This window comes from Chlamydotis macqueenii, chromosome 4 (genome assembly GCF_036417535.1).
Source record: "Chlamydotis macqueenii isolate bChlMac1 chromosome 4, bChlMac1.mat, whole genome shotgun sequence".
Lineage (NCBI taxonomy): Eukaryota > Metazoa > Chordata > Aves > Otidiformes > Otididae > Chlamydotis > Chlamydotis macqueenii.
Genome location: NC_141559.1, coordinates 42,877,685 through 42,903,969, shown reverse-complemented (window position 1 = coordinate 42,903,969; position 26,285 = coordinate 42,877,685). Strand labels below are relative to the sequence as shown.

The 26,285-nt window shown below is 40.1% G+C and overlaps 2 protein-coding genes across 9 annotated transcripts in view; one reads left to right on the top strand and one right to left on the bottom strand.

Annotated features, from left to right (window-relative positions):
* The first annotated feature begins 1,689 nt into the window (after positions 1 to 1,689).
* HPF1 (histone PARylation factor 1) lies at positions 1,690 to 10,138 on the top strand. The gene is made up of 8 exons (XM_086747060.1): positions 1,690 to 1,784; positions 2,890 to 3,049; positions 4,631 to 4,817; positions 5,304 to 5,402; positions 6,381 to 6,531; positions 7,274 to 7,361; positions 7,958 to 8,130; positions 9,893 to 10,138. The coding sequence occupies exons 1-8, from the start codon at positions 1,728 to 1,730 to the stop codon at positions 10,022 to 10,024; spliced, it is 1,047 nt and encodes a 348-aa protein (XP_086603186.1). The 5' UTR covers positions 1,690 to 1,727; the 3' UTR covers positions 10,025 to 10,138.
* Positions 10,139 to 12,965: 2,827 nt separating this feature from the next.
* Positions 12,966 to 26,285, bottom strand: part of CLCN3 (Cl-/H+ antiporter 3) — a 68,713-nt gene continuing 55,393 nt past the window's right edge. For 5 of the 8 annotated variants that reach the window (XM_086746269.1, XM_086746268.1, XM_086746273.1 and 2 more), the window contains 5 exons: positions 23,840 to 24,026; positions 22,080 to 22,478; positions 20,157 to 20,373; positions 17,718 to 17,793; positions 12,966 to 16,064 (listed from right to left, as the gene is read on the bottom strand). In XM_086746269.1, the coding sequence (XP_086602395.1) occupies positions 15,906 to 16,064; positions 17,718 to 17,793; positions 20,157 to 20,373; positions 22,080 to 22,478; positions 23,840 to 24,026 (1,038 nt within the window). In that variant the 3' untranslated portion in view covers positions 12,966 to 15,905. Of the gene's footprint in view, positions 16,065 to 17,717; positions 17,794 to 20,156; positions 20,374 to 22,079; positions 22,479 to 23,839; positions 24,027 to 26,285 lie in introns of those variants that run through there. The other 3 variants (XM_086746272.1, XM_086746275.1, XM_086746276.1) reach the window with 2 other exon arrangements.

The window sequence follows — 26,285 nt, the reverse complement described above, 5'->3', positions numbered from 1 at the left end:
ACACTTCTCAGGAAGAAAATTAAGTTTGTGGTTCATTAGTGAGCTTTTGTACCTCATTTCTGCTTAACCTCAGGTTATGAAACATAATTCAACCCTTAAACAAGGTTTGTATTTGAAATTTAATATTCTTTCCTCGTGTGCAGGATTTTATAAATGAACAATTTAATGTGTATGTTGATTTAAACAACATTTTTTCCAGCTGAAGAAGGACACTCACTGATTGTTCTTTATCTATATGGTATCAACCCATAGTTTCCATGAAGTACGTAGCTGTTTCCACATACAGGGAACAAGAAAATCTGTCAGGATCAAGTTTCCTGTGATGTTGGATGTAACTCTTAATTTTAAGTCTGTCTACAGCATTCACTGTTATCAAGCTTTTGTATTAGTTGCACAACTATCAGTGTCATATGCGGTTGAAAGGCACTGCAGCTTATTCATAGGTCTAAGCTAATAATCTTAGATCTATGCAAATATTTACAACTTTAATGGATTGCAAGATAAAAAAAAAAGCATGGCTGGATTTATGCCATATATGCATCTTTGCTGAACACACACTGCACACCAGAAATAATTCCTGTAGCTAGAACACATTATGCTTCCTTATATAAAAACACTGCAATCTGACTTACTGATACAAAAAAAAAAAACCCTGAAGGTTTATATATAACCAGCTTCCCACTGCTGCCTCCTGTGTTATTGGTTTTCTAGTCCTGTTTCTCTATGCAAAGCATTTTCAGCAATGTACTTAAACGAGTGGTTGTTGCATAATATGATTATGTGCTTTTCTAAACCGAGGAAACGTGTCCTGCTTGCTGCATGTTACACACTGCTGCCTTCATTCTTTAATTGGAAGAGAAATCATGTGATGACACTTCCATATTCCTGGCAGCTGTCAAATGCTGAAGCAGAGCCTTAGGGGATTGGTGTTTTTTTCCTTTTTCTGTGTACTGAAAACCAGTATTGATTCCTCTATCTGTTATGCTTTTAGCTCTGAAAGAAAAATTACTTTAGATTCAGGTAATTTTTTCTTTGTCTCATTCCAATATAGTACCCTAACTTGTATCACAGGAATCTGTGTGGACGTGTGTAATTATGGTAAAAGACAAAAACCAGCCTCGAAAGCATCTGCAGGCAGCGCTGAGGTGAGCCAGCCTAGCACCGAGGAAACATGGCTGTAACCTTCCCGCCTTCATCTCCGGCACCCAGATCCAGCCATAGCCGTGCTCGCAAGCAAGGGTTAACTGCGTTCGTTTCTTTTCCTCCTCGGAGGCCGGGCCGCTCGCCCTAGCCCGGGGCTGACCGCTGGGCCCCCTCTTCCCGCCCCCTCTAATCCTTCCTCCTCTGGCCAGCCCGCTCCGCAGCCGAGGCGCAGTGGTAACGCTGCGTACGGCCCGTGCAGAGCGCTGCTTCGCCCCGCAGCAAGGCGCCTATGTGCGACGATAAGGCGCTGAGCGCCCGCCGCCGGCTCGGGCTGGGGCTCCGGTCCCCCGCGAGGCCCCGCCTTTCTCCTCGGGACACCCGCGAACCTGCTCTCTCCCTCCTTTCGCGGGGCGGGCGGGCACACCGATGCCGCAGGCGCAGCCGTTAAACGGCCCCCGCCGCCAGCCGGTGGGCCAGGCAGTGGGCGTGGCCGGCACAGGCGCGCGGCCCGCCCCCTGCGCACGCGCGGTTGCGTGACCTCGGAAGCAGCGGGGAGGGGCGGGTGCGATGAGGCCGGCGGGAGCATGACAGGTGGCGGGAAACGGAGGCCGCGCGGGGCGGCGGGCCCGGCCGACGAGCAGGTGGCCGTTAGCGGGCGCGCGCGGCGGGGTGGGGGGGAGGAGGGTCGCCGTGCCTCCAGGGGCCGAGCCTGCGGGGGGTCGGGGGCTCCGGCCAGAGGCACCCCCGGGCCAGGGGCTGAGGCCGTAGGCCCGTATCGGTGGGCCTCTGCCTCATCCCCCCCGCCCCGCTCTGGTGTGCTCCGTAGCTTTGAGGAAAGCCCCGTGGCCCCTCGTTCTCCAGCACGGGAGCTTCTCCTCTCTACCCGGGCTTTCCCCGGGTGACCGGCTGCGTTCCAGGGGGGCTGTAAACGGCAGCATCCGCTCGCGGTGTCTGCGGCTGAGAACGGGTACTCGTGGTACAGTTCAGTACCTGATGGCGGCCCGCTTCAGAGGTGAAATGTCTGCCTCGTTGTCCTGCCCTAACAAGAAAAAGGAAACCTTGCTGCTTGATTATTATTCTTTAAAACAGAGTGGGTAATGATTCCTGCCAATTCTTGAAGCCTTATGTGGGAATGAGGTTACGACTTTAGTGGTATCTGTGCTTGAATGCATCATTTCCTAGCCTGTTGTGGTTCATGCTACATCGTTTTCTTAAACTTAAGCTTTAAGCTGCTTTTAAAATACTGCGCTGTAAACCGCACCAGTCCAGATGTTGAACAGTGGAGCAGTTCAAAGAGTAGAGACTTAGAGGATTTTTGTTGCGTTATTTAATCAGACGTGACAAAATAGTATCCCTACTTCCAAGCGTCTGTAAAGTACATGAGTTTCTTGGGTGCAAGCTGTCATGTGATTGGAAATGGTCATCTTAAAATAATGTAGAATTTAGTTTAAACTTTGGGATTGATTAGTCCGTTGCTTGATTAGTGCTTCTGTTGGTTGTTTTGACCCATGAATATCAAGGTAGCACTTTGCTATTTCATACATGTTTAGCATGTCTCAGATAATGCATTTTTAAGGGATTCTGTCCAAAATAGATGTTCTAATCGATATATGTGCTGGTTAAAGTAACAAGCATGACTTAATGGTCTTAATCATTGTTCCTCCATTAATGCAGAAGTTTGTAAAATAGTTCAGTAGAACTGACAGGAGCAACTAAACCAACTGTGTTTTTGGTTTTTATCTGCAGTGTGAAAAAAATGGAGATGTCAAGAAGAGAAGGTCAGATCAGGCAGACATCCCTGATAATCTTCGTCAAGAAGCAGAAACATGCTATCGGCTTAGACTGCCTGAAGACTTCTATCAGTTTTGGAAGTTTTGTGAGGAACTAGATCCTGAAAAGCCAAGTGGTGGGTTTTAAAGTTGTGGTTCTCCCCTCCCCCCCCCCCCTTGTCTAACTTTCACTCTTAAAAACAGCCTGCAGGCAGGCAGGCTGGATGTGGTCAGATACATTCTAATGCTGCTTCAGTTTTCAGGTAAGATCTGGGATACTTACATGAGTGTAAACAAGACTACGGGAGATACTAATGAAAATGCTGGTACACTTCAAGCTTTCTAACTTATAATTACTTAAATCGTGTAATACAAAGGGACTAAATGTTTTATAAATCAGTGCCTTTCTTGCAAGTACATTTAAAATGTTTAGTATGGAACTGAACTTTCCTCATATTAATCCAGGTTTCAGCTTCCCCAGATTTATTATATAACACAATGTGGAATCCTTTGGTGATCTAGAGATTACAGTTTCTTTTAAAATCATAGAATGGTTAGGGTTGGAAGGGACCTTTTAAAGGCCATCTAGTCCAAATCCCCTGCAAAGAGCAGGGACATCTCCAACTAGATCAGGTTGCTCAGAGCCCTGTCCAACCTGGCCTTGGATGTTTCCAGGGATGGGGCATCTACCATCTCTCTAGGCAACCTGTTCCAGTGTTTCACCACCATCATAAAAAAAAAAAAAACTGTCTTTATATCTAGTCTGAGTCTACCTTCTTTTAGCTTAAAACCGTTACCCCTTGTCCTATCACAACAGGCCCTGGTAAGGAGGATGTTTCTTCTTTCTTATAAGCACCCTTTAGGTACTGGAAGACTGCTATAAGGTCTCCATGGAGCCTCCTCTTCTCCAGGCTGAACAGCCCCAACTCTCTCAGTCTGTCTTCATAGGAGAGGTGCTCCAGCCCTCTGATCATCTTCGTGGCCCTCCTCCTGACTCACTACAGCAGGTCCATGTCCTTATGTTGGGGGCTCCAGAGCTGGATGCAGTACTCCAGGTGGGGTCTCACAAGAGCGGAGTAGAGGGGCAGAATCCCCTCCCTCGCCCTTCTGGCCATGCTTCTTTTGATGCAGCCCAGGATGTGGTTAGCTTTCTGGGCAGCAAGCACACATTGCTGGCTTGTGTCCAGCTTCTCATCAACCAACAACCCCAAGTTCTTCTCGGCAGAACTGCTCGCAATCCCTTTGTCCCTCAGCCTGCAGGACCTTGCACTTGGTCTTGAACCTCATGAGGTTCACATTGTCTCACTTCTCAAGCTTGTCCAGGTCCCTCTGGATGGCATCCTGTCCCCTCAGCATGTCGACGCACACTCAGCTTGGTGTTGTGTGCAAACTTGCTGAGGGTATGCTCGATCCCACTGTCCATGTCATTGATGAAGATATTAAACAGTATTGATCCCAATACAAACTCCTAAGGAACACTGCTCATCACTGCTGTCCATCTGAACACTGAGCTGTTGACCACTTCTTATGAGAAGTGTAATAGCTCTCATTCAAGAGTTAGGTTATCAGAATAAAAGAATGTCTCAGCTTTCCTGTCTGGTAAACAGTGTTTGACTGTTTGGATTTATGGAAGCATTTGATACCTGAGTGATACAGGAACTTCTTGGGTTAGATTTGCACCCACCAGAAAGTAAACCAGTTCATGTTTTGGTTTTCAGATGCACTTGTGTCAAGTGTTGGACTTAGGCTGGTTGGACCATATGATATTCTTGCTGGAAAACACAAAAAGGCAAAATCGACAGATCTGGACTTCAATCTTCATTGGAGATTCTTCTATGATCCCCCAGAATTCCAGACTATACTTGTTGGGGATAGCAAAACCCAGTATCACATGGGATATTTCAGGTATCTTATTAATATATGTTCTTGCTGGACTATAATTGTGTGTAACTTTTTCTCCTCTTCCTATGAGATAGCACACAGTTCTCAAATCCTATCACCAAACAATAATCTCTTCTGTAATAGGATATTAACACATGGCATGATATCTTTTATTAAAAAAAGATCAAAGATATTGGAGTTGAAGACTAGATTTAAATATTTATTAACCTGCCTCTTCCAACCCTCCAGAGCACCTTCACTTATTAATCTTTAAGTTTTGCCATGATACCTAGAAGAAAAAGTCAAGCCTTATGAAATAAAGGAAATGTGTATTCTCTCTGCATGTATTGATGCAAACTCCTTTCAGGGCCATGCTGTAAGATTTTAGAGGATTAGATCTGAGTGGTTTCTGAAGGAGATGGCAGCATGGTGAGGAGGCAAATTAATTTTGCTTTGAAATAGGAGAAATGGACGCAGCTTGACTATTTGTGTGTACTTTTTCATAATTAGGGATGTGCCAGATGAGCTTCCAGTGTGGGTTGGTGCAAATGAAGCTAAGAAGGGCTGTGCGATTTCCCAAGTTGGTGATAATGTCTTTGCTGCAGTCAAGTAAGGTTCATATTTACTTTTATTTATAAAAGGTAGAGCACAAGATAAACTATTAACTGGGAGGTGTGATGTAGAATAATGCAGCTAACCTTGGTATCTTTCTTTCTCAAGAAACACTTAATTTCTGCTCCTGCTAGCAAGTTCAGTGGTACTCTGAAAAGCCTTAATAAGCTTCTTGACAGTGTTTTCCTTTTACAAGTGAAATAGATAAGAATTCTTTAAATACATTGAAAGGAATAGGCTCTGTACGGAAAAAAAGATGCCCACTGGGTGTGTTAAAATTCATAAGTAAAGAAAGGGCTGAATATCGTACTAAATGAGTAGCATCTAGCTCTTGTTCTTGCTTACGTAAAAGTACATTATTTTTGTATATAACGAATAACTACAAGAAGTAGCATTTCTGACCTGGGGCAGGATAACATTTATATGGATATGTAACTCAGTATGATTCATGAAGCTTTACATAGTCCTACAGCAGATTTCATGACCTGTCAGTTAAAGATTGAAAGCTCTCTAAGGACAGACGTGTGTCAGTAAGTGAAGGCATACTGAAGGAAAGCTTCTTCAAAAGAATCCTTGTGTAGTGCAGAGTTAAAGGGGACATTTGTTTTGAAAGCACCACGATGAAACTCAAATATGTATTTATGTGCATGGCTTGTATGACAAATAGCGTATACGGCACTGAAGCAGCAAACTGCATTCTTAAAATAGAAAGATGAACAGCTACTGAGTCCAGGAGAATCTTCAGCACCTGCAGATTGCATAAACTGTGTTGTAATGCAAATATAGATAGGAAATTGTCTGTGCCAAACGCTTTTTCTTTCTTGTTGTTAAGAGGCTTGCATTCTCAAGTCTGTGTGTATAAATAAACCCACAACTGCTAATCTTCATTATAAGATTTGGAGGTTTAGTGATTAGAAGGCTATTCATTTGTTTGTTTTCTGTTAAGCTTTTTTAAGATGTTTCTTCTGTTTGCAGATTATTTTTGTCAAAAAAACTTAAGGAAGTGACTGACAAAAAGAAAAATGCTATTTTGAAAGACATAGATGAAAAACTAACAAGAACAGCAAAAGAACTGGGTTATTCTCTGGAACAAAAAACCATGAAGATGAAACAGAGAGATAAGAAAGTATGATTTTCCTGATCCACTGGAGAGATCTAAGTTCTGTTAAACTTTTTTCATTTACTTGCCTGCCTGTGTGTGTGGTTTTTGTTTTGGGGTTTTTTTTGTTGTTTTGTTTTGGTTTTTTTTCTTAATTTTTATTTTTCCTCCAAGTCAGTAAAGATGCTTCATTTAGGAATTTCCAGAGCTAATCAGCTTTCTTTATAATAGAAACTGCAGGAGAGGGAAGATTAATATAAGTGTGTTCCAAATAAAATGTTTTCATTTAATCCTGTCACCCTTGTAAACCATAGCTTGGCATTCAATGAAAGAAGAAAAAAAAAAAAGCAGGGAAATAGTCTAAAAACAAAAACAAATGGGGAGTGTGGAATAAACTGCTTCAAAGTGAAGATTCGTGTAAACACTTGGGTTGGATCTGTTGGAAATGGGAACTTTAAGGATGATATGGACTAGTAATAGAGGTTTTTCGCAGATCTATCGTAAATAATTAAATTGGGGGTGACTAAACAAATGTAGTGCAATGCTGCACAAGTGATTATAAGGATTCCTAGATTTCAGAACTTGTCTGAAATGGAGTTTCCAGTTATTTTAAACTTCAGTACTTAAAAGTAATTGTGATATACTTCAAAACTAAGTTGGCATCCTGGAGCCTGGACACTATACTGGGTTGGACCACTCAGTGAGGCGAGTGGTTTTGTCACAGCACTGACTTACAGTGCTATATTCCATTTCCTGTCTCTTTATTTAGGTGGTGACCAAAGCGTTTCATGGAGCAGGCCTAGTTGTTCCTGTAGACAAGAATGATGTCGGATACAGAGAACTTCCTGAAACAGATGGTAAATATCTTGTTTATTATATTATTCTGCTTTATTTAATTAAACAACCTTCATTCACTCAGCTACCCTGCAAAAACCAAATTGTGTTCATATTTACTAATTGAAGAATATGAGCAGTGGGAGTAAAAGGCAGAAGTCTTGACCATCACACTTGAGCTCAAAGGTTCGTTAAATGAACCAGATAAGAATCAATGAAACATGCTAAATCTGAAGTAATTCCTGATGTAGTACTTTAGATGACCCTCTCTTTTGTATTGGCACAGATGTGCAGGAAGTAGACCCAAAGAAGTGATCTACATTCAGGGATTTGTGGGTTCATTTCTTATTCCCCCTCTTCTCCCAGTGTTGTTGTAACCAGAATCAGTTCCTTGACGCAAGTTCACCACACAGATGCCTGTCAGTATGGGGAACTGAGACGGATGGGCGTGGGGCGGGAAAGGGCAGCAAAGCTGCCTTTTCACCAGCAGCTCAGGGTGTGCCCACTTAGTTTTCATGTAAGCATGACACACAGGTATGCTTTTGCTGCAGACTACTTCTGTGCAATATTTAATGTCTTTATTTAAACATCTAAGTATTTCTGCTCTTCTTTTTTGCAGCTAATCTTAAAAAAATTTGTAAGGCTATTGTTGATGCTCGTACCGACGATGAGAGACTGAAGGCCTTTGCGCCCATTCAAGAAATGCTCACCTTTGTCCAGTTTGCTAATGATGAATGTGATTATGGAATGGGATATGAGCTGGGTATGGACCTGTTTTGCTACGGATCACATGTGAGTACTGCAACAAGCATCCTTCCCAAAATTACGCATTGTTTTATGCATGGACCAGGAGTTGTTCTGTGTTGTAGATCTTTCCAACTCTATCACATAATTGTCCCTAGGAATCATGAAAGTCTACAAGAATGTTCTTAATCCGTAAAGACTGTTAAAAAGTCACAGTTATGACACCATTCCACTTTAAGTTTAAAATTGCTTCTATGAAAGCACAATCCTGCAATCCAGAAACAGCATTTAACTGTTGTGATGTGGTGTGCATAATACAAGGAGTGGTCATTAGACTCCTAAAATGCAGACTGTCTGATCCAGATACACTGAATAGCTATAGCTCTGTATCCCCCAACTACTGTTATGGGCACGAGCACTCGTGTTCAACTGGATCAAGAAACAGACTGATGTTTATAGTAACCTCAGAAAAAAAATGGGACCAAAGCCTACCCACACTGCCTGTATGGCTGCATAAAAGACCTCCCACCAGCTAGCTACATCTCTCCATTTCTCTTATCTCTCTGATTCTGTGTTAACAAAGAATCTCATAAATCAGCTGATTGACTTTTGACTTACTAGCACTTAATTACATGTAAATATTCTACTTAACAATTTTTTTTGTTCTGTATTGGCCACTGCCCCATTGATGGACAGAGTCATATCTGTAGTAAACGTGTGGCTAGGAAATAACATGTAAAGAAGCTTTGACATAAGTGCAATATGAATGGATGGTCATAGAAACACCCATGCAAAACAGCTTTTTAGTGAAAATGGTATTGGCTAAGGGGTGCTCCAAAGCATCCTGCAGAAAGATAAAAATCTTGCAGTACCAAATATGGGCCCAGAAAAGTTGCGCTAAACTAGTTAAAATACTTAGCCACTGAAAAGAAGGAAAATTCACTACTTTGTCCATACACTGTTAAATTACTAATACGTTTCTTAGATTTCCTGCCCTGCTGTCTTAAGTTCCCTACAGCATCTGAGAATGTGTTGTATTTTTCTCTGATATCCTGCTTATTTAGGGCCCTTCCTTGGGTGACTATGCTGCTTCAGCTGCCTGACTCTTTCCTGCAGCTGGAGGGGCTGTGAAGGAAATAGTAGCTTCTGGCTGGCTGAGTAGGTGGAGGCAAAACCCCATCTTTCATGATTTGTGCTTCTCAGCACGAGATGAACCACGGACACACTTGCGCAGTGAATAATTGTCTTTACAGCATTGTGACGTGTCCTGATACCTATCTTATGCAGCAATCTGAAACAACTATAATTTTGCAGCTGTTTTCTGAAAATAGAAACCTTACTTCATCTTCTAGTTTACTAAACGAAAGAAAAACAATGGCTCCACACAGAATTAACACCATGGTTTGGTCCTGTGTCTTTGCCTGTCTGTAGATACTTGGAGCTGTGTTCTGGTCCTGACTATAGCTCAGTGTGCAGAGCCAGAACACTGACACTTCACCTGTAGCCTGAGACGCAGAAAATTACAAAAACCTCTTCCATGTCATAGGAGAGGTATAATGGGCTTGGATGTACCACAACGATAACAAATGCTAAATATGTTCTGACTCGTGCACAGCTGAAGCACTGAAGTGGTTAACTCCAGTGATCCGCTCGAGCTGAGGTGACGGGCCCTGGGCCTTCACCCGCGGGCTGGATGGCTCCGTGCCTCAGCAGTAGTTACCGTCTCTTGCACGGCTAGAAATAGGTTTCCATCTCTGGCTGCAGCAGAGCCACTGAGCCGCGGCCGCTCTCCTTTCCCTCTCGCCTGCAGTACTTCCACAAGACGGTGGGCCAGCTGCTGCCTCTGGCCTACACCCTGCTGAAGCGAGGCCTCTTTGCCGAGATCATCCAGTCGCACCTGGCCAGCCGGCGGGAGGAGCGCCTGGACCGCCTGGAGCCCTGAGCCCGGGCCCCGCGGGGCCTTTCCCGCCCGCCGCCTTTGCTCTCCTTTCCGTGCGCGCGCGGGTGCCCGTGCGCGGGGGGCCTGCCGCCGCCCAGTAAAGCTGTTCAACGACCCGGGTTTCCGCGCGCTGCCTGCTCGCGCCCAATCGTGCGGGGTGGGGGTGAGGGGATGGGGAGGAGGCGGAGGTGCGGTGCCCGCTGCACATGCGCTGGGGCGCCGGAAGGGAGGGGGGTGACGTTCCGCTGCTGCGGCAACCGGCGGGGGGCTGGGGCTGGGGCTGGCGGTGCCGGGGCGGTGTCCCGGCGGCGGGGGCAAACCGGTGCGGCCGCTGGCCTCTGCCGGGGAGCGCTCTCTGAAACGCGGCCGGGCGTGCCCGCCAGCGCCTGGTCACTGCGCTTCTGCTGCCGGTACGCGCAGCTGTGCCTGCAGCTCGGGGTTCAGCGCAGAAGGACAGTGCGTGGGCTGTCCTGCGTTCCGTGCTCTCTTTTTCTCAGCCTGAAGACAGACCTAGACCAAGTAGTGTTACTGTGTGGCTTACTGTAACAACGCACAAAACCGGCAGGCTACTATTTTGCATTCCTTAGAGAAGCTGTAGGCACTGGGGAAGTGATTCAATAGTGGACTTGTTCAGTGTAGCTCAGTCACAGCGAGCCTCTTCTTGACGCCTGCCAAACTCCATTTCCCTGCTCTTTGATTTTTTTACTGGTATTGTTTCCTCAATTCTTGAAGACACCAAGTTTTGAGGTGCCGTCGACGTGCTAGAGGGAAGGGATACCACCCAGAGGGACCTTGACAGGCTGGAGAGGTGGGCCTGTGCAAACCTCATGAAGTTCAACCAGGCCAAGTGCAGTGTCCTGCATGTGGGTCAGGGCAATCCCAGGCACAAATACAGGCTCAGTGGAGAATGGATTGAGACCAACCTTGAGGAGGACTTGGGTGTGCCAGCTCAAGATGAGCACTGTGCACTTGCAGCCCAGAAAGCCAACTGGATCCTGGGCTGCATGAAAAGAAATGTGGCCAGCAGGTTGAGGGAGGTGATTCTGCCCCTCTGTTCTGGTGAGATCCCACCTGCAGTACTGCATCCAGCTCTGGAGCCCGCAGCATAAGAAGGACATGGACCTGTTGGAGCGAGTCCAGAGGAGGGCCACAAAGATGATCAGAGAGCTGGAACACCTCTCTCTTATGAGGACAGGCTGAGAGTTGGGGCTCTTCAGCCTGGAGAAGAGAGCTCCATGGGTACCTTATAGTGCCCTACAGGAAAGCTGGGAAGGGAACTTTTGCCAAAGATATGTAGTGATAAGACAAAGACTAATGGCTTTAAATTGGAAGAGGGTAGGTTTAGATTAGACATAAGGAAGAAATTCTCCACTATGAGGGGGGTGAGGCACTGGAACAGGTTACCCAGAAAAGCTGTGGATGCCCAGTCCCTGGAGGTGTTCAAGGCCAGGTTGAGTGGGGTTTTGAGTGACCTGGTCTAGTGGAAGGTGTCCCTGCCCATTGCATGGGATTGGAAGTTGACCATCTGTAAGGTCCATTCCAACCCAAATCATTCTAAGATAAGTAAAAAATTCAGTTACAGCACTTGGAACCATTAAATCTGGTCTCAATCTTCTAGATCTGGCTGAACTAAAATGAAACAAATATGATTTAAAAAATAGCTACCTGACATTACAAAATAGCATTTGCTACTGTATTAGTCAGATGAAGTCACTCCTTGTTTTCACTAATCTGGACTTTGATTTTGTTTTAAAAGTGATTTTGTACAGGATGCAAATTCTTTTTCAAGTTCATTGGTACACTGCTCTGTTTTGTTATTACACAGTTTTATTCTCAGGCAACTGCTTGAAGTAACAGTCCAGAAACCCATGGAAAATAACCTTTTGCTCTTACTCAACAGGCCTGCCATCAGACAGTGACCTGACTTCTAGTGCAGCAGTTCAAGTCATTACTAAGGACAATAGTTCTGCTAAGGAAGATCGTAGGCCACTAGCCAACATGCTCCAATCTTAAAGCTGTCCCTATTTATTATCAAACGATTATTCTTCCAAAGATCTCTTCCAGAATAAATTAATACATAATTCACAAGGTAGGCCAGAGCACTGCAACAGTGTATCTACCTATCTCAAGTTTTTAAATCAAACAGGTATTTTTAGTTCTCAGAAAGGTATGCCACATCTACTGCTGTAGCTTTGACAACACCATCCCTTTCAATCAGCGTATAAATTTACTTCCATTTATTCAAACATAAGGGACATTCAAGCATACAGGGACTTTTTCATGGGCCTAGAATTTTATATTTTATACATAAAAAAGAAGCACTTCTTGAAAATTCAGTCTCATTCCCCCTTACTTTTCAGACTCCAAGCAGAAGATACCTTAATCTTTGTAAATCATACAAGTAATAAAGTATTCATCTTTTGCATTAATATTACTTTAAATCTGCAAAAATTGAGACCTTAGTGGGGATTTTCCAGTTTTGCCTATTAACCTCTAATGGAGAAGCAAAACTGTTACCCTAACTGGAAAAATACTGGTGTTGTATGTCATTAATACACATCATCAACAGATGTCTAAGTTACCATTTTTTTTTAAAAAAAAAGGTACTAAAAATGTACTGTGTAGAAACTATAATCCTAGCTTTTAGATAGTAGAACCATCATCCACTTTTAACTCTTTTTTACAAGACAACTATTCTATAATTATATAGTTAACAATTTTAAAATGTCTATTTTGGACAAAAAAAAACTATTAGTGATTTGTAGCCAAATACTAAGCAATACAAGGACTGCATCTCCCCTCAAAATTCATTCTTTTCTTTGTTATCTGCTTACTATTTTTGTACATAAAACTCTTCACTCTTCACTTTCTCTCAGGTAAAATAAACACAAAACCCGGCACAAATACTGTTTGTGAAAATAATGAGGAAATGTGACAGAACAACAAATGGTCATACGGAAGTTTTTAATGTTTGATTAAATCATCACAGTAATCAGAATTTTTACTGTAATGATATGCAGCTCTACCACACTATTATAAATAAAAACATTAAGATCAATATTAAATACAGCTCTAGGCAACATCACAGATTAACAAAGAATGCATTCTTCATGAACCAGTACCTGAATGGTTTTCTTAAAAAAAAAAAAAAAAAAAAAAAAAAAAAGTTGCTGACACTTTCCCCCTCCCATCCACCATAATTTTTTTTCAAATTAGTAACTTGAGTAAGGCGCTGGAAGTCTTATGTTAGAAAATTTTTGTTGCACAGCACAGGCACACATACTTCATTATCAGAACCTCTAATATATGTTTACCAGAAGATATTTTAAATGTTAACAGGGGAAGCTTAGCAGGTAAGAAGAGTAAACAGAGATGTACAATTTATACGCAGCACTCGAGATCCATCCTGAAATTATAAAACACAGCAGGGGTGTGAACTGTATTTTAATTCAGACAGTACAGTCTGTAAAATTAGGTACGAGTTACTATAGTACACAGAGCAGTGTTTTACAACAACATCAGAAATGACAGAGATTTCAAACTGATTTAAAAGTAATTCTTATACACGTAATGCATTTATATTGTTCCACTGACAACTTCCAGAGCTGCCTTCTGTAAATGGGCCAAATTCTGCTCTTTGTGAAGCTTCTTCTGTAAAGTTTCTTCAGGCTTATGCAATGTAATAGAACAAACTTTGAACCACTGGAAGAATACAGCTAGTTGCTGCAACACTCCCATTTTAACACAGCCCGATTCCCTGTTTCGGTTCCAAGCCCATTTTTAATATAGGGGCTGATCACCATGTGCTCACTGGCACATTTCATTTTCTACTGGTTCCAGTTGCCGCAACAGATGAGATGATGAGATGTAGATGGCAGGTTTATACTCAGAAAAACATCAGTAAAAAATCAGCAGAGCACTTAAGCACAGGCATTATTTTTAGAACTTGCCAAAAGTACCAGGATTTTGTTTCAGTATGTTATTGTACTGAAGATAAAATCGTACTGCGTACTTTGCGAATAAAGACATTTGATGTACTGTGACAAATGCCTTAGAGATACCTAGGATTATTATTTTAGACTTCTGCCATTTATATTTTCAGTCTTCTGGGTATAATTGTTAGAAGAAGGAAATTTTATCCAGTCTTATATTAAAAGGCATGATTTTTTGTAAGCCAGATTTCTTAAAATTCTTTTCCTCCCAACTTCAGGCTTATAGCACATTGCCTTTTTTCCTCTTCAAGTGTTTGTGGTGGTTTCATAAAATTAATAGGAAACAAATTAATCCAGGGACTGGAAATAAAAAAGTAAAGAAGTTAGTTAGGGATTTGTCAGTTCACCTGCTAGTGTGTGTGTTGCTGCTGAAAAGTCCTGCCAAAGTTTCAAGTACTGGATTTGATTCTGCCTTGCTGCTCAAGTTCCGTGGCTACATATCATTTACACCTCTATATACTTGGGGGAAGGAAGAAAGAAAGAAAGAAAAAAAAAAAAGTCAAAAGCAAGCTAATAATTCTAGTTGCTTTCTTCCTATTATTTTTAAAACCCTGCAGTTTTTTTTTTAATAAAGTTTTAATATTACTGTTCCAGTTATCTGCTAGTAAAGGAAAAAGAAAATCTCAAGGTTAACGGCAGTGAAAGTTACATTTGAAAATGATGCATGTTGGATCATAAAGAAACCATTTTGTTTAAACCTTCCATCTAGTTGTAAACATTTACTAATCCTCCATTACTTGCAGAGGATTATGAATTATTCTATAAAATCACATTAAAAAGGTAATTAGCTATGTGAGATATTAACTGATTCATATTTTATAGATTTTTTAAATTCATACAAATATAAATAAAGAATGGTAAAACCTCAAGAAAAATAATATACATTTAGTGCAAGTTATGAGTTACATTTCTTCCTACCATGTCAGCAGTGGAACGTCTTGTGGAGAAGAAAAAATAAAAATGACCGTTGTCAAATTTTACAGGGGAGGGGGGAAAAGTTCTCCAGTGTTGTAGCATGCAATTTTTACCAGATACACGTATACAGAATTGTTCCAGCTCTTAACTAGTAGAATAGCAGTATTTTTCCTTATACTGCACAACATTGGTATATATCATAGTGTTTTCAATAATACAAAAAATTGCATAAGACCAGGTCACATTATTGATATTTTCTGCAGCAAAACCAGTATTTTTCTTTGAAACGGTAGTTTCATCTGGTTTTAATTCTTCTCATATCACGACAACACATGGGCTGAAAGAAGTCTTGCATGGTTCTTGCAAGGTATTACCTGTTCAATCTGTTTTTGTCGCAGTGGATCTGTACTGCCCCAAGCATTTCATGATGTACAAACAACTTACACGTTTAATGGCACAAGAAAAACCTCCCTTCTTGTGATCAAACCTCAGTAACTCACAGTACATCTCAATATGAGAAACAACTGCTTCAAAAGGGCACACCAATTTTACAGAGGCTTTGTTACAGCTCAGGAGAGAGAGAAATAAAGCTCTTCTGGAATGTAGAAAGGTGACGTGTAATAATTATACATTTCATGAGTTAACACAACAGTTTTCAATGGTAAAAAGGGCAAGAACTTTCAGTGTCCGTAAGATGGCTCAATTCAGAATGATCCCTCCAGAAGCAGGGACTAATAACACACCTCTTCAATGCTGCGGCTGGAGAATTGCGCCACCTCGCACGGCTCACCCACTGCACTATCATGGCAGACCTGACGCCTCGGGACGCATCCAGTGCAGGACAGCAGCTCTCCCTTCCCACGCTCCCATCAGCCTTCCTCCTCACCACATACTCCCCCAGACCAGTTCCCGATTTCCAGCAGCACTGTTATGCAAAAACCCAGCTCTCGTCTCTGATCTTAGAAGTATTCCCCAGACTAAAGTGTTGTGCTATTCAACAAATGAACCTCCTCTTCCGTTTCCTCTCTCTCCTCAGCTATGGGTTTCAGTTGAACATTATTGAGGCGGGGTCTTGGTTTGCCGTCTGGGCCATATGACGGAGGATATCTTTTTTTGTGATAATGCCAAGGAGGCGCCTGAAAAGGACAAACGGAAGATCGGTATTAATCCAAGGAGGAAAATAATGAAGCGGAACAAATCTGTAGCTAAGTCCTTTTTGTTGACAGGAATAGAGCAAAAGTAAACAGCCTGATTTTCTTATTTAAACAAAAACATTTTATTAATCAAAATATTGAGGAACCATTGGTTTGTTAAAAGACAGCAATGCTGAGACACCATATCAGATGGTCTCTGACAGCTCTAGTCCATTTGAATGAAATACAAGTAATGCAAATAGAGCCCATGACAAATTTATTTAACTTTCTGTTTCTACAAAAATGAAATTTTGATTAGCATATGCCAACAAAAAAGTAACAAAGAGGGACAAAGAAAAAAAGAGGTATGAAAAAGAAGTGATACTGATCCCATTTCATAAGGGAAGCGCGTTCCAACCTAGCCATCAGAAGTGACGTACCGCTTGATGGCCCAAAATCCTAATAGCAAATCAAAATCCCCTTCCCTCTTTTTAAATTGTAAGGATCCTTCCAGTCTGATGCACTGGCTCAGGCTGAATGTATTCATAGAAGCACACTGTATTGGCCATTAAACTTTTGTAAAATAAACAATAGTTAACTAGTTTTTGGAGTTCACAACTTTAGAAAATAAATTGTGAATAATAAAAGAAAGTTTTTGCTTTCCAATTTAGATAGCATCTTCCTGGCTTTTAAAATTGTAATTCTGCAAAATATCAAAAAGGGAGAGACTGTCCAAAAGGGTAATATCACAGGAGAAGCAGAGAGCGGAATGAATGAGCTGCTGCCCTTGTTATTCTGGTTAGTACATTTCGTTTTGCCTTATTAAAGGACGCATGAAATACTTGTGAAATATTAGCATAAAATGAGAACGTAATTAGCATGTTTTGCACATAAGCAGCTAAACTTGGTGGGTAGGTTTAGTAGAGATTTAACTAGCAACCCATGTCCAAATTAAGACAAAGTCTACCTTCTATCTAAGGTTAGTTCACAACATCACGGTTAAAACAGTATCTAGACTCTGAAGTCGATAGTCAACACAGCAGCATGCCACTTAGTGGCTTAGGGTACCACTGAACATTTTATAAAGGAGTGCATTGCTGTAGGTAACAGCAGCAAAATGACAGGACTTTACTAAAAATAAGAGTACTTTTAAAAAATCATGTTGATAAAGGGGGATTACAGGGAAGATCTAATGACGAAATGCATTAAAAACATACTTGGCTTTGCTTCTCAAAAGACATGATACTTACTTTGCTATTGAACAGCTATTTAAAGCTGTCAAGATCAGAAAAAGCAATTAGAATATGCAAAAGTCTTAATGTGCATTAGGCAGGGAAAAAATATTCCTAGCTGCGTGCTTTCCCACATGGGGAAATCAGCAGACCAACTAGATGGATCTGTGTGATCTCAAGGACAAAAGTATCAGGAAGTCTATTGTTTACTTTACTTTAATGTTGTGACTAACAGTATGTCCATATTAACAGCCTAATTTCTACAAAAGGATTTTGCACATATTGTTTTATGGTTTAATACAAAGTTTTAGCATGAGATGATTTAATTGTTCAGCCGATGTCATAAAAGCCCTGAACAGTTCACAAGTTTCATGCTTCCTGACTTCTAATGTGTCTAATTATGAGATCTGATATATCTAATCACCAAGGGTTCGACGTGCTGCTTTAGTTGCTCGAGATGCTCTAATATGTTCTTCTTTGTGATGATCCCCAAGACAATCCTGAAACAGATCATGTTATGCTAATAACTGCGTATGAAATCAAATTAAAAAAAAAGTTCTAATCATAATAAAAAAGGATTAGAGGAAAACTAAAAAAAAAAAAAAAAAAAAAAAAAAGAATGGTTGCAGGAAAGCTAATGAGATAATTAAATGAAAAATTATTTGAAAGTCAGTACCCTTTCCCAGACATTGTCTTTTTTTCTTTTTCTCCCAAAATGCTGAACACAATTGGATCTTCAACCACCCCGGAGCAGTATGTTTCTCATATCAAGTACACATCAGGGAAGCATACTTCATCCCTTTTCCCCAGATTCACAACTCTTCAGGTTTTAGAGGCACTGAAACTAAAATCTACTTTATTTCCTTTCCTTAACAGTTATTTCTCCTCACATACACAGATTGTTATTCACATTTTAATATGCCACAGTAGATGAACAAAGTAATAACTGTAAAGTCATAGCAATTGAGGTTTGAAGCTGCACTATAGAGCAGGGTTAGCTGGTGTCCCTAGAAACAGACAAATTCTGACAAATTTCTCATTCGTGACAGTATAAATCAATAGCAGCTCCCTGGAATGGATATCCTATTACAAATTAGGAGGAGTCAGGCTCAGTCTTTACGTATCTCTGTTTGTCACGAGCACCAATTTCTGCACAGTTCCTATTCCAACCCAGACTTGAACCAGTAAGTATATGTATATCTTTAATGTGAGAGTAGTCAGTTTGCAGGAAATCTGACAAAATCTAGATCAGTCTTTGATGTCCACATGGCTATATGCCATGGCTAAATACTGCTAGCACTGGTATTTACTTTCTGCTCTTGTAATGGACAGTGTGCTCATGGAACATCACAAGTTTGTAAACAGAAGTAGGACAACAAATATGAATGCCTGAAAACAGCAAATTATTAAAGCCACCCACACTTGCTGCTACTTTATCATAAAATAATCAAAAATTTATAGTACAGTTTGACATAGCTTTGCACGATTAAGCTTTCTTTAGTCGATATTAACATCAAGATCAATGTTTGAGCACTCAACCACAACAGAAACTATAAAAAAAAAAAAAAAAAAAATCAATCATACTACATATTCTTCACTGAAGTTTTATAAATTCAAATTTCCCTCCCTAAAACAAGAATAACTGAATGCCTGCATTGACCTCTAAGTGTCAGATCATTATGTCCTTTCTCCATCAGATAAGGGTTTTCAAAGTCATTTATGCTTCTGAAAACATCTATTTGCCATTCAATGCAGGGATGCATTGAAGAAAAAAAAAAGGCAGAACATTTAAAATAAATTTGTTTTAAAATACATCTGAAAAATTAAACTTGGAAACCAATGTGATATTTAAATATTTGCCACTTATAGCAGCATTCCTTTTGCCTAGAGCAAAACAAAGTAAGTCCCACCCAAATTTCAGGTTTCTTGGGTTTTATGCCGTAGACATTGATCCTAAATAATGTGGATTAGCAGACAATGTTTCACTCCCCAGGTGCCTTAAAAGACGAGCTAAAGAGAAAGCAAGATACTATGGTAGGAGCTGCAATGTTGTGCGTCAAGTGTTAAATGCAAGAGACACAGGAAAGCAGAATGTTAAAGGAACAGCTACACAGAAACAGATCATGTGAAAAAAAAAGGAGTAGTTTAGATAATTATAAGCAATATTTATGTTTCCATGCCTAGGGCTTATTTATTTAGTGGCTAATCACATGACAACTCCCTATAGTCTCATTTACAAACATTCTAAATCTTAAAATTACTTTATTGAAATATCTTTAAGTGTAGAAACAAAAGTTGTGGACTAAGTTCCAGAACTAGTAGCAGTTACTTAGTTGTAAGTATTCCAAAGACAAAAGCTTAGTGGTAATTGCCATCACTAAACTCCAGAAGGAGATACTGACTGAATCATTTTCTCTCTTAACTTTTTATGAACCCGAGTATTTGTAGATGTCCAATAACTGATACATTACCCATTGCCAGAACACATGTAAGCACAAGGAAATACAGACCTTAGACTGTGCACCACACAAGGCTCAGTTTCTGCGAGAGAAGTTGTCTCTCCTCCATATACAAGTTGCACATACAAAACTTGGTGAAGGAGAGCTAATTTTTAAAATAACATCTTAAAATGACTGAAATCCCCTGCCTGCTCACTCGGAATACAAGGGAGGAGTAAGAATTTGAGAGAGGTGCCACAGCACAGCACCTTCTTAACGAACAGTTACGGTTCTCAGTTGCAGCACCAAACTTACGGGTTCAAATACAATGCTCCTGGAATATATCCTGGTCCAAATACTCTGATCTTGGAAGTGAAAATTACTGTATCTAACAAAATGAACATCACTGCTGCCACTTTACTCACCCATTGTGTGTTACAAGGCACTGCCTCAGACCCAGCTTCCGGAAAATATCCACCACTATTTCCATTGGTGTGTGGTCTGTCACGGTGAAAGGGCTCATATCAAGTATGCTTCTAAGCTTCAAAGGTCGAGGGCTTTCTGCTGGAAGCGATGGGGTATGCTGCGCAAAACAGACCCGGGAACTGCCAACAATCCCTTCCTGCTTCTTTCTAGCACTTTCTTTAAGAAAAAAAAAGGGGAGGAGGGGGAACAGTGGAGGAGGAAGAATTTACATTCTTGGAGTAAGACAGATCAATCAACACTAATTATTCTCTAGATGCTGATATTCTGATATATGCTATTTTGATGTGTTTCCATAGCCACTGCTTTATCCCTAAGAAGTGTTTGTGCAGAAATCACAAAAGCCATCTGCCATACAGCTTTAGCCATTCTTTGGCTACTACCTTTCTCACTCCAGTAAGTAACTTTTATTTACTATAAGGAACTGGAAAGACTTAAAAACTAACATACAGAAAGCACACAGATGGCTGCTGAAAAAAATGTCACAGGAAAAGCCAATTGCAATTGACAGCTCCTCTGTCATGATTCCAGTGGCTGTAATTACTGTTGGTTTGAAACCAAAGAACTCATTTCTAATCACTCTGAAAATTTTGTCTTCTTGTTTATAATTAATTTATTTAGTTTTGTGTGAACTGGATCCTCTTCCTTATCATGTCTTCATCACCTTGGTGACATCAGCATCCCTCCCTGTACCCTGAACTATTTCACGCAATGACTCCCTTAAGGCAGCCAAAATCTAAGACTAAGCAATTTGGCACTGTGCAATCTCAGCAGCTGAAATGAGTCTTACCTGTGAAAGTGTATTATTAGAAGAATGTTCTGCTATTCTCCCTTTTACTTTAAGTAAATGCAAACTTAAAACAGTATAATGTCTATAATAATTTCCAAGTTTGGGGCACTCCTATACATCCTACCTGGTGTAATACCATAGTATACACAGTATTAAGACCACAGGTAAAAGACTTACTGAAGTAGAAAGTGTTGCGTTCACAAAGCATTTCTAAAAAAAGTTTCAGGAGACCTTTGTGTCTCTTTCTCAAGTGCCTCTGTTTAAGAGACACTTGTCAATGTGCAATGTTACGAATTACAAAAAAAAAAAAAAAAAAAAAAAAAAAAAAAAGGAGCTTAAGATGCAACTTCCATCACTGATTTCATGCATCAAATGTTACCATTTTGTAACATTTTCTTACATAATAATGATTTTTTTTCCTTTGGTTATGATAATATCCTCAAGATCCACTGGATTTTTCTTGCCAGTGCACAACACATTGTCAGAATTACCACACAAGTTCTAATACTCATCCAGAGAAAGAGGGCCCAAACAGGGCTTGCATGCTCACCTGCCCAGGGCCAAATTTCCCATTACACAAACAAATTGAAAAATAGAAACCTAAAATAATTAATATTTCACTTATCCCTCCATAACACAATCTTAGTTATTATAACAACAGTAAATAACATACTGTCACGAGAGAAGTACGATATACATTAAATGTAAAAATGACTTGGACAGTACTTCTCACAGAATCCTGCTGTTCTAAAGTGAGAATTACTTGATTTTGAAGAAGAATGTTAATGTAGCATCACTTGAGGAAAAGAGATACTAGCAAAAGTGTCAAACCAAAGACAAATGTCAGACTAGATGACATTTTGTCCTCCTTCAGTATGAGACAGAGAGATTAACATTTTCTCCATTTCAGAGCCTGCTATTGAAGATTATCATGTAATTCAATAAAGGAACAGACAGTCTGTGCAAGGTATCTGAACCTGAAATAAGTCTAGAAACATACAGAGTGAATTCCGTTTTAAGCTATAAAATAATTTAAATTGGCATATAAAATCATGCAACACTGGACGATAATTACCTATTGCAATGGTTAAATCTCTTCTTAGAGCAAAGCCCACTAGTCTCTGTGATTCTTTTGACATAATAACAGGAAAACCATTATAGCTGGTTTCATTGATCAAGTTTTCTATGTCTTCGACCGTCATGTTATCCTGCGTCAGAACTGCTAAAGGTGGATCACTTCTTCGAGGTCTCATAACATCAGCAGCCAGTGTTGTGTGAGTAAATTCTTCCTTTGCATCCAAGAAAGGATATCCATTCAGTCGGATGTGCGCCTCGTAGATGCCTTCCCTACCAAAGGCATCGCCTACCCACTTACTGGTCATGACTGCAGCCATTAGGGGCACAATATATTCCAGCCCTCCTGTTAGCTCAAAGACAATAACTACCAGGGACACAGTCATTCTTGTCACGCCACCTGCAAGAAAAATGGAAGCCAGTAACATTCTAGTATCAGAAAACAAAGAACTGAGCATTTCCCGCCTTGCTGTTGAGAACTGCAAACATAACTTTGCCATTAAAGGTCATCTGACAAACATCATTCTGTATAATACAAACAGAAGGAGATCGAACACAAAACTTTAAGTAAAAGTGAGCTTTAGGAAGAACGCCTAGAATGTCAGAGAATAAAGGGATTTGAAAAATACGTGCAGTTCTTTCATGTAAACTAAGAATAAAACCATGTATTTTTTCCATACCACACCCAGGTTAAAAATACTGAGAAATGCAAGGAAATCCAGTTAGATAAGAATCTGGGAAAAAAAAAACGGAACTAATGCAGGGAAGTCACAGGTAGCAATTCAACAGCTATGTTGTCCAAAGGATTAGGAATTTAATGCTGTTGCTGAATCACAAAAACTGAAGAGAATTCTGAGTTGATGAAATCTCTTTCTTGGGCAATGGGAGAAGATAGGGATTACATTTTCTTTTGTCAGTAGTCAAGATGTTTTCTCTGCCACAGTTTCTGATGTATCGGATGTATCTTCATTCAATAAAAGAATGGAATGTATCAAAAGAAAGACTGTAAAATGTTTCAAGTTGATCTATTAAAAGAGAAAACCTCTGCAAAACCAAAATTTGTATCACTAGTTTATTTAGTCACTCAAATGCACTTTTCCTTAAGAAAAATATCTACTTTTTTGCAGAGTCATTACTAATAGCTTTTAAGATTAATTTCTAAGGCAATGAAGTTACAAGCTAGGACAAGGCAAGACCTTCAAAAAACCTCTCCTGGTTTAGGTGCCCAACTTACGCCCCCTTCCATGAAGCTCGTTTTCAACAGTTTGTAAGTCAGACTCGTTAAAAATATCTCAAGCTGCACTTCTCAAATCATCAGACGTTTCTGAAAATTTTGTTTGGATTATGAATTTCAAGAACATTTTTTGCAATTCACATAGGTGTGGCAGCTGATCACATCACCTCCTTGTAATAATTTCAACAGGACTACACTCTGCAAATCCTCTACTTCATACATTTCAAGAAAATTATTTTTCTGACTGATGTAGTAATGACATCTCTTGATACCAAAAAGAGAAAACAAACACTACTTTTTAAGTTTTCCTATTTCTCATCAATTTAAATTTCACATGTTATTGCTCAGACCACAAGGATCTCATGGTCTCATGTAGAGCTGCGAATGTATTATTCTGAAAAGAGAGAAGTCCATATAAAAAGGTGTTCCAAAACTGTACACGTTTGTATCTTCTTTTATTTTTTAATCATTATTTTGGCAACATAAAATAAACCAGATACTTATTTACTTTGTTACATTTTATTTACCTAAGCATGCAGCAGCACCAACCATGGCATAAAGACCAGGTGTAATACAGTCAGCTCCAACTTCACACCACTCCTTGAAAATGAACCAGTCATGATGGTAGTAAGCCAGCTGCTCCACTGCAATTCCTACAATCCTTCCTGCTATTGCTCCGATTGCCATACTAGGTATGAACAACCCAGATGGAACCTGCAACAAAAACAGAAGAAATGCTGTCATGCTGATGGAACATAACTGATGCATTGTTTTACAAGTATTTTTTTTTTCCAAAAGAGATGCAAATGCTCAAATTGTCAGGTTAAAACCCTTTAAATTGACCTTCCAAGGTTAGTAAACTTAACACAATGCTTATTGATACCTCTGATCAACCTGGTTAGCTGAATCCATGTTGTGAGCACATTTCTTTATATTTTACTGTATTTAAGAGCAAATCTATCACCAGTACAGGACTACAAACTAGACTCTCAGTGCCAACAGCACAATCTTACCATCCGTGTGTCCAATCTGAGCTGCACTACCAGTACCGAACAGTCTGTCTTACTATTTCCCATCTCCCTTATTACTTCATGTTCCTCATTCACTTACTCAACAAGCTTTGCACATACAACTGCCTTTCCAGACTGCTTCCTAACACCGCTATAAATTAGATGGCCAACTAAATAGGTGCTTTTTAAGAGGCTTTATTTCCCATACAAAGGAGTGTGTATATAGAATGCTAAACACACTAGGAGAGAAAAAGGCAGGACAATTCCTATTGCAAAAAGTAGGCAACACATTACTGTAAAAAAAAAAAAAGGTCCTACTGTAATCTTAGTTATTTAAAGTGTTTTTCTATTATTAACTAAAACCTGAAAAGGCCATACAGCCTTGTCATACCAGCGTGGCTTTGTAAAATGTTGTTGCAAGTCTTGCTTTTATCAGCAGCTTCACAAGGAGTGAAGTTTCATCTGAGAAGCTGCCTTTGTGTATCTTTTCTCCTCCTTAGGAAGCTAATTGTCTTTCCAAAACACATATTGGTGTCTAAATGTCTCACCAAACTGGAAATGCCCGCTGCTTCTCTTCACAGTAGTTGTTAATATAAAAGTATTTTCTGCTGTGAATGAGGTACAGGTCTGACTATAAGTAAGTTGCAGAATTTTCACTTTTTGTCTAAGTGCAACCAAACTCATCTTGCCGGAACAACTTAATTTTAAAATTGGTGCACTCTTGGTGTAAAAGGACACATTTTTTTTCCACTGTGCAGCTGTGAAATTTGAGTATTATGCAATCCCAAACTATAGATATTGCCATGGAATCCAATAGTTGGTGCAGAACTGTATTTAAGAATCTATTATTATTATTATTATTATTATGCCAATATTTATGGTTGCAAAGGTTATTTCTAACAGACAGACCAAGGACAAACATAACAAACTTCATGTTTGAAAGCCAGCAGCATAGGTTTTGGGGAAAAAGTTTACTAATCCTTCATTCTCATCCTGAATTACCTAATAGTTCAGTGTTGATAGAGGTAACTACTCAATGCTACCGCTTTAGAGTTATATCCAAATTGTGCATTTATACCACTACTGTTATTTCCCCACAATTAATCATGCATCTAAAGCCCTTTTTCACTTTTAAAATCCCACTTTTTTGCTGAGTGAAATTCTTTCTTGGTGAACAGTTCAATAGCACTCTGCAAAAATAACATTTCAGATACAAAATTAATTGAATAAATCTTTGAAACTGCCTCAGATTCTAGTCTGCTACAGTAGTATGCCACAGAAATTCAGTCTGCTCAGGGAAATTACATCCAAATTGTTTCTGGCCCGTTGTTAACATAGCTTTTCAATGCATCTAGCTCCTTCTCTTCTTTCCATTACAAATGGATAATGGTTACAAGTCTAACTGTATGATTTTACAGCTGCATTTGTTTGCATAAGCCTCTGAATCACAAGTCACAAAGTCGAGAGGAACCTTCACTGAGAAGGAGCAAAGAGAAAAAGTTAGGTTCTATCTTGTCTGAGCTTTCTTCTCCAGTGTGTCCCAGCCTAACTCAAGTTATACCACAGAGGAAAAGATTTGTCGTGGCACACGGATACTCTTTGAAACAAGCAAAGAATCAGGATATGGGTGCAACTTTCCACTTCTTTGGTAGTGCAGCTGCATACCAGTCAGGCTCTGAGGCAAAGCGATAAATATATTCTTACAACTTCACAAAAATATTTCCATCAAATTGCAGATGCTGAAGTTATGATAAAATGAACAAAAATAAAATTAAGTGGAAGCTCTACCCTTCTGTAATCCAGTGAATTCTAATACCCAAAGTAGGATCCTGTGGTGACAATCCCATGAGAAAGAGCTAGATGCACACGAGCACATGAATGGTAAGAAATGTTGTAATGCTTCTATCTAGGGCTCTGCCTTTCTAAGTGAAATACATTAAGTTAATACAACAGATTGGAGTGA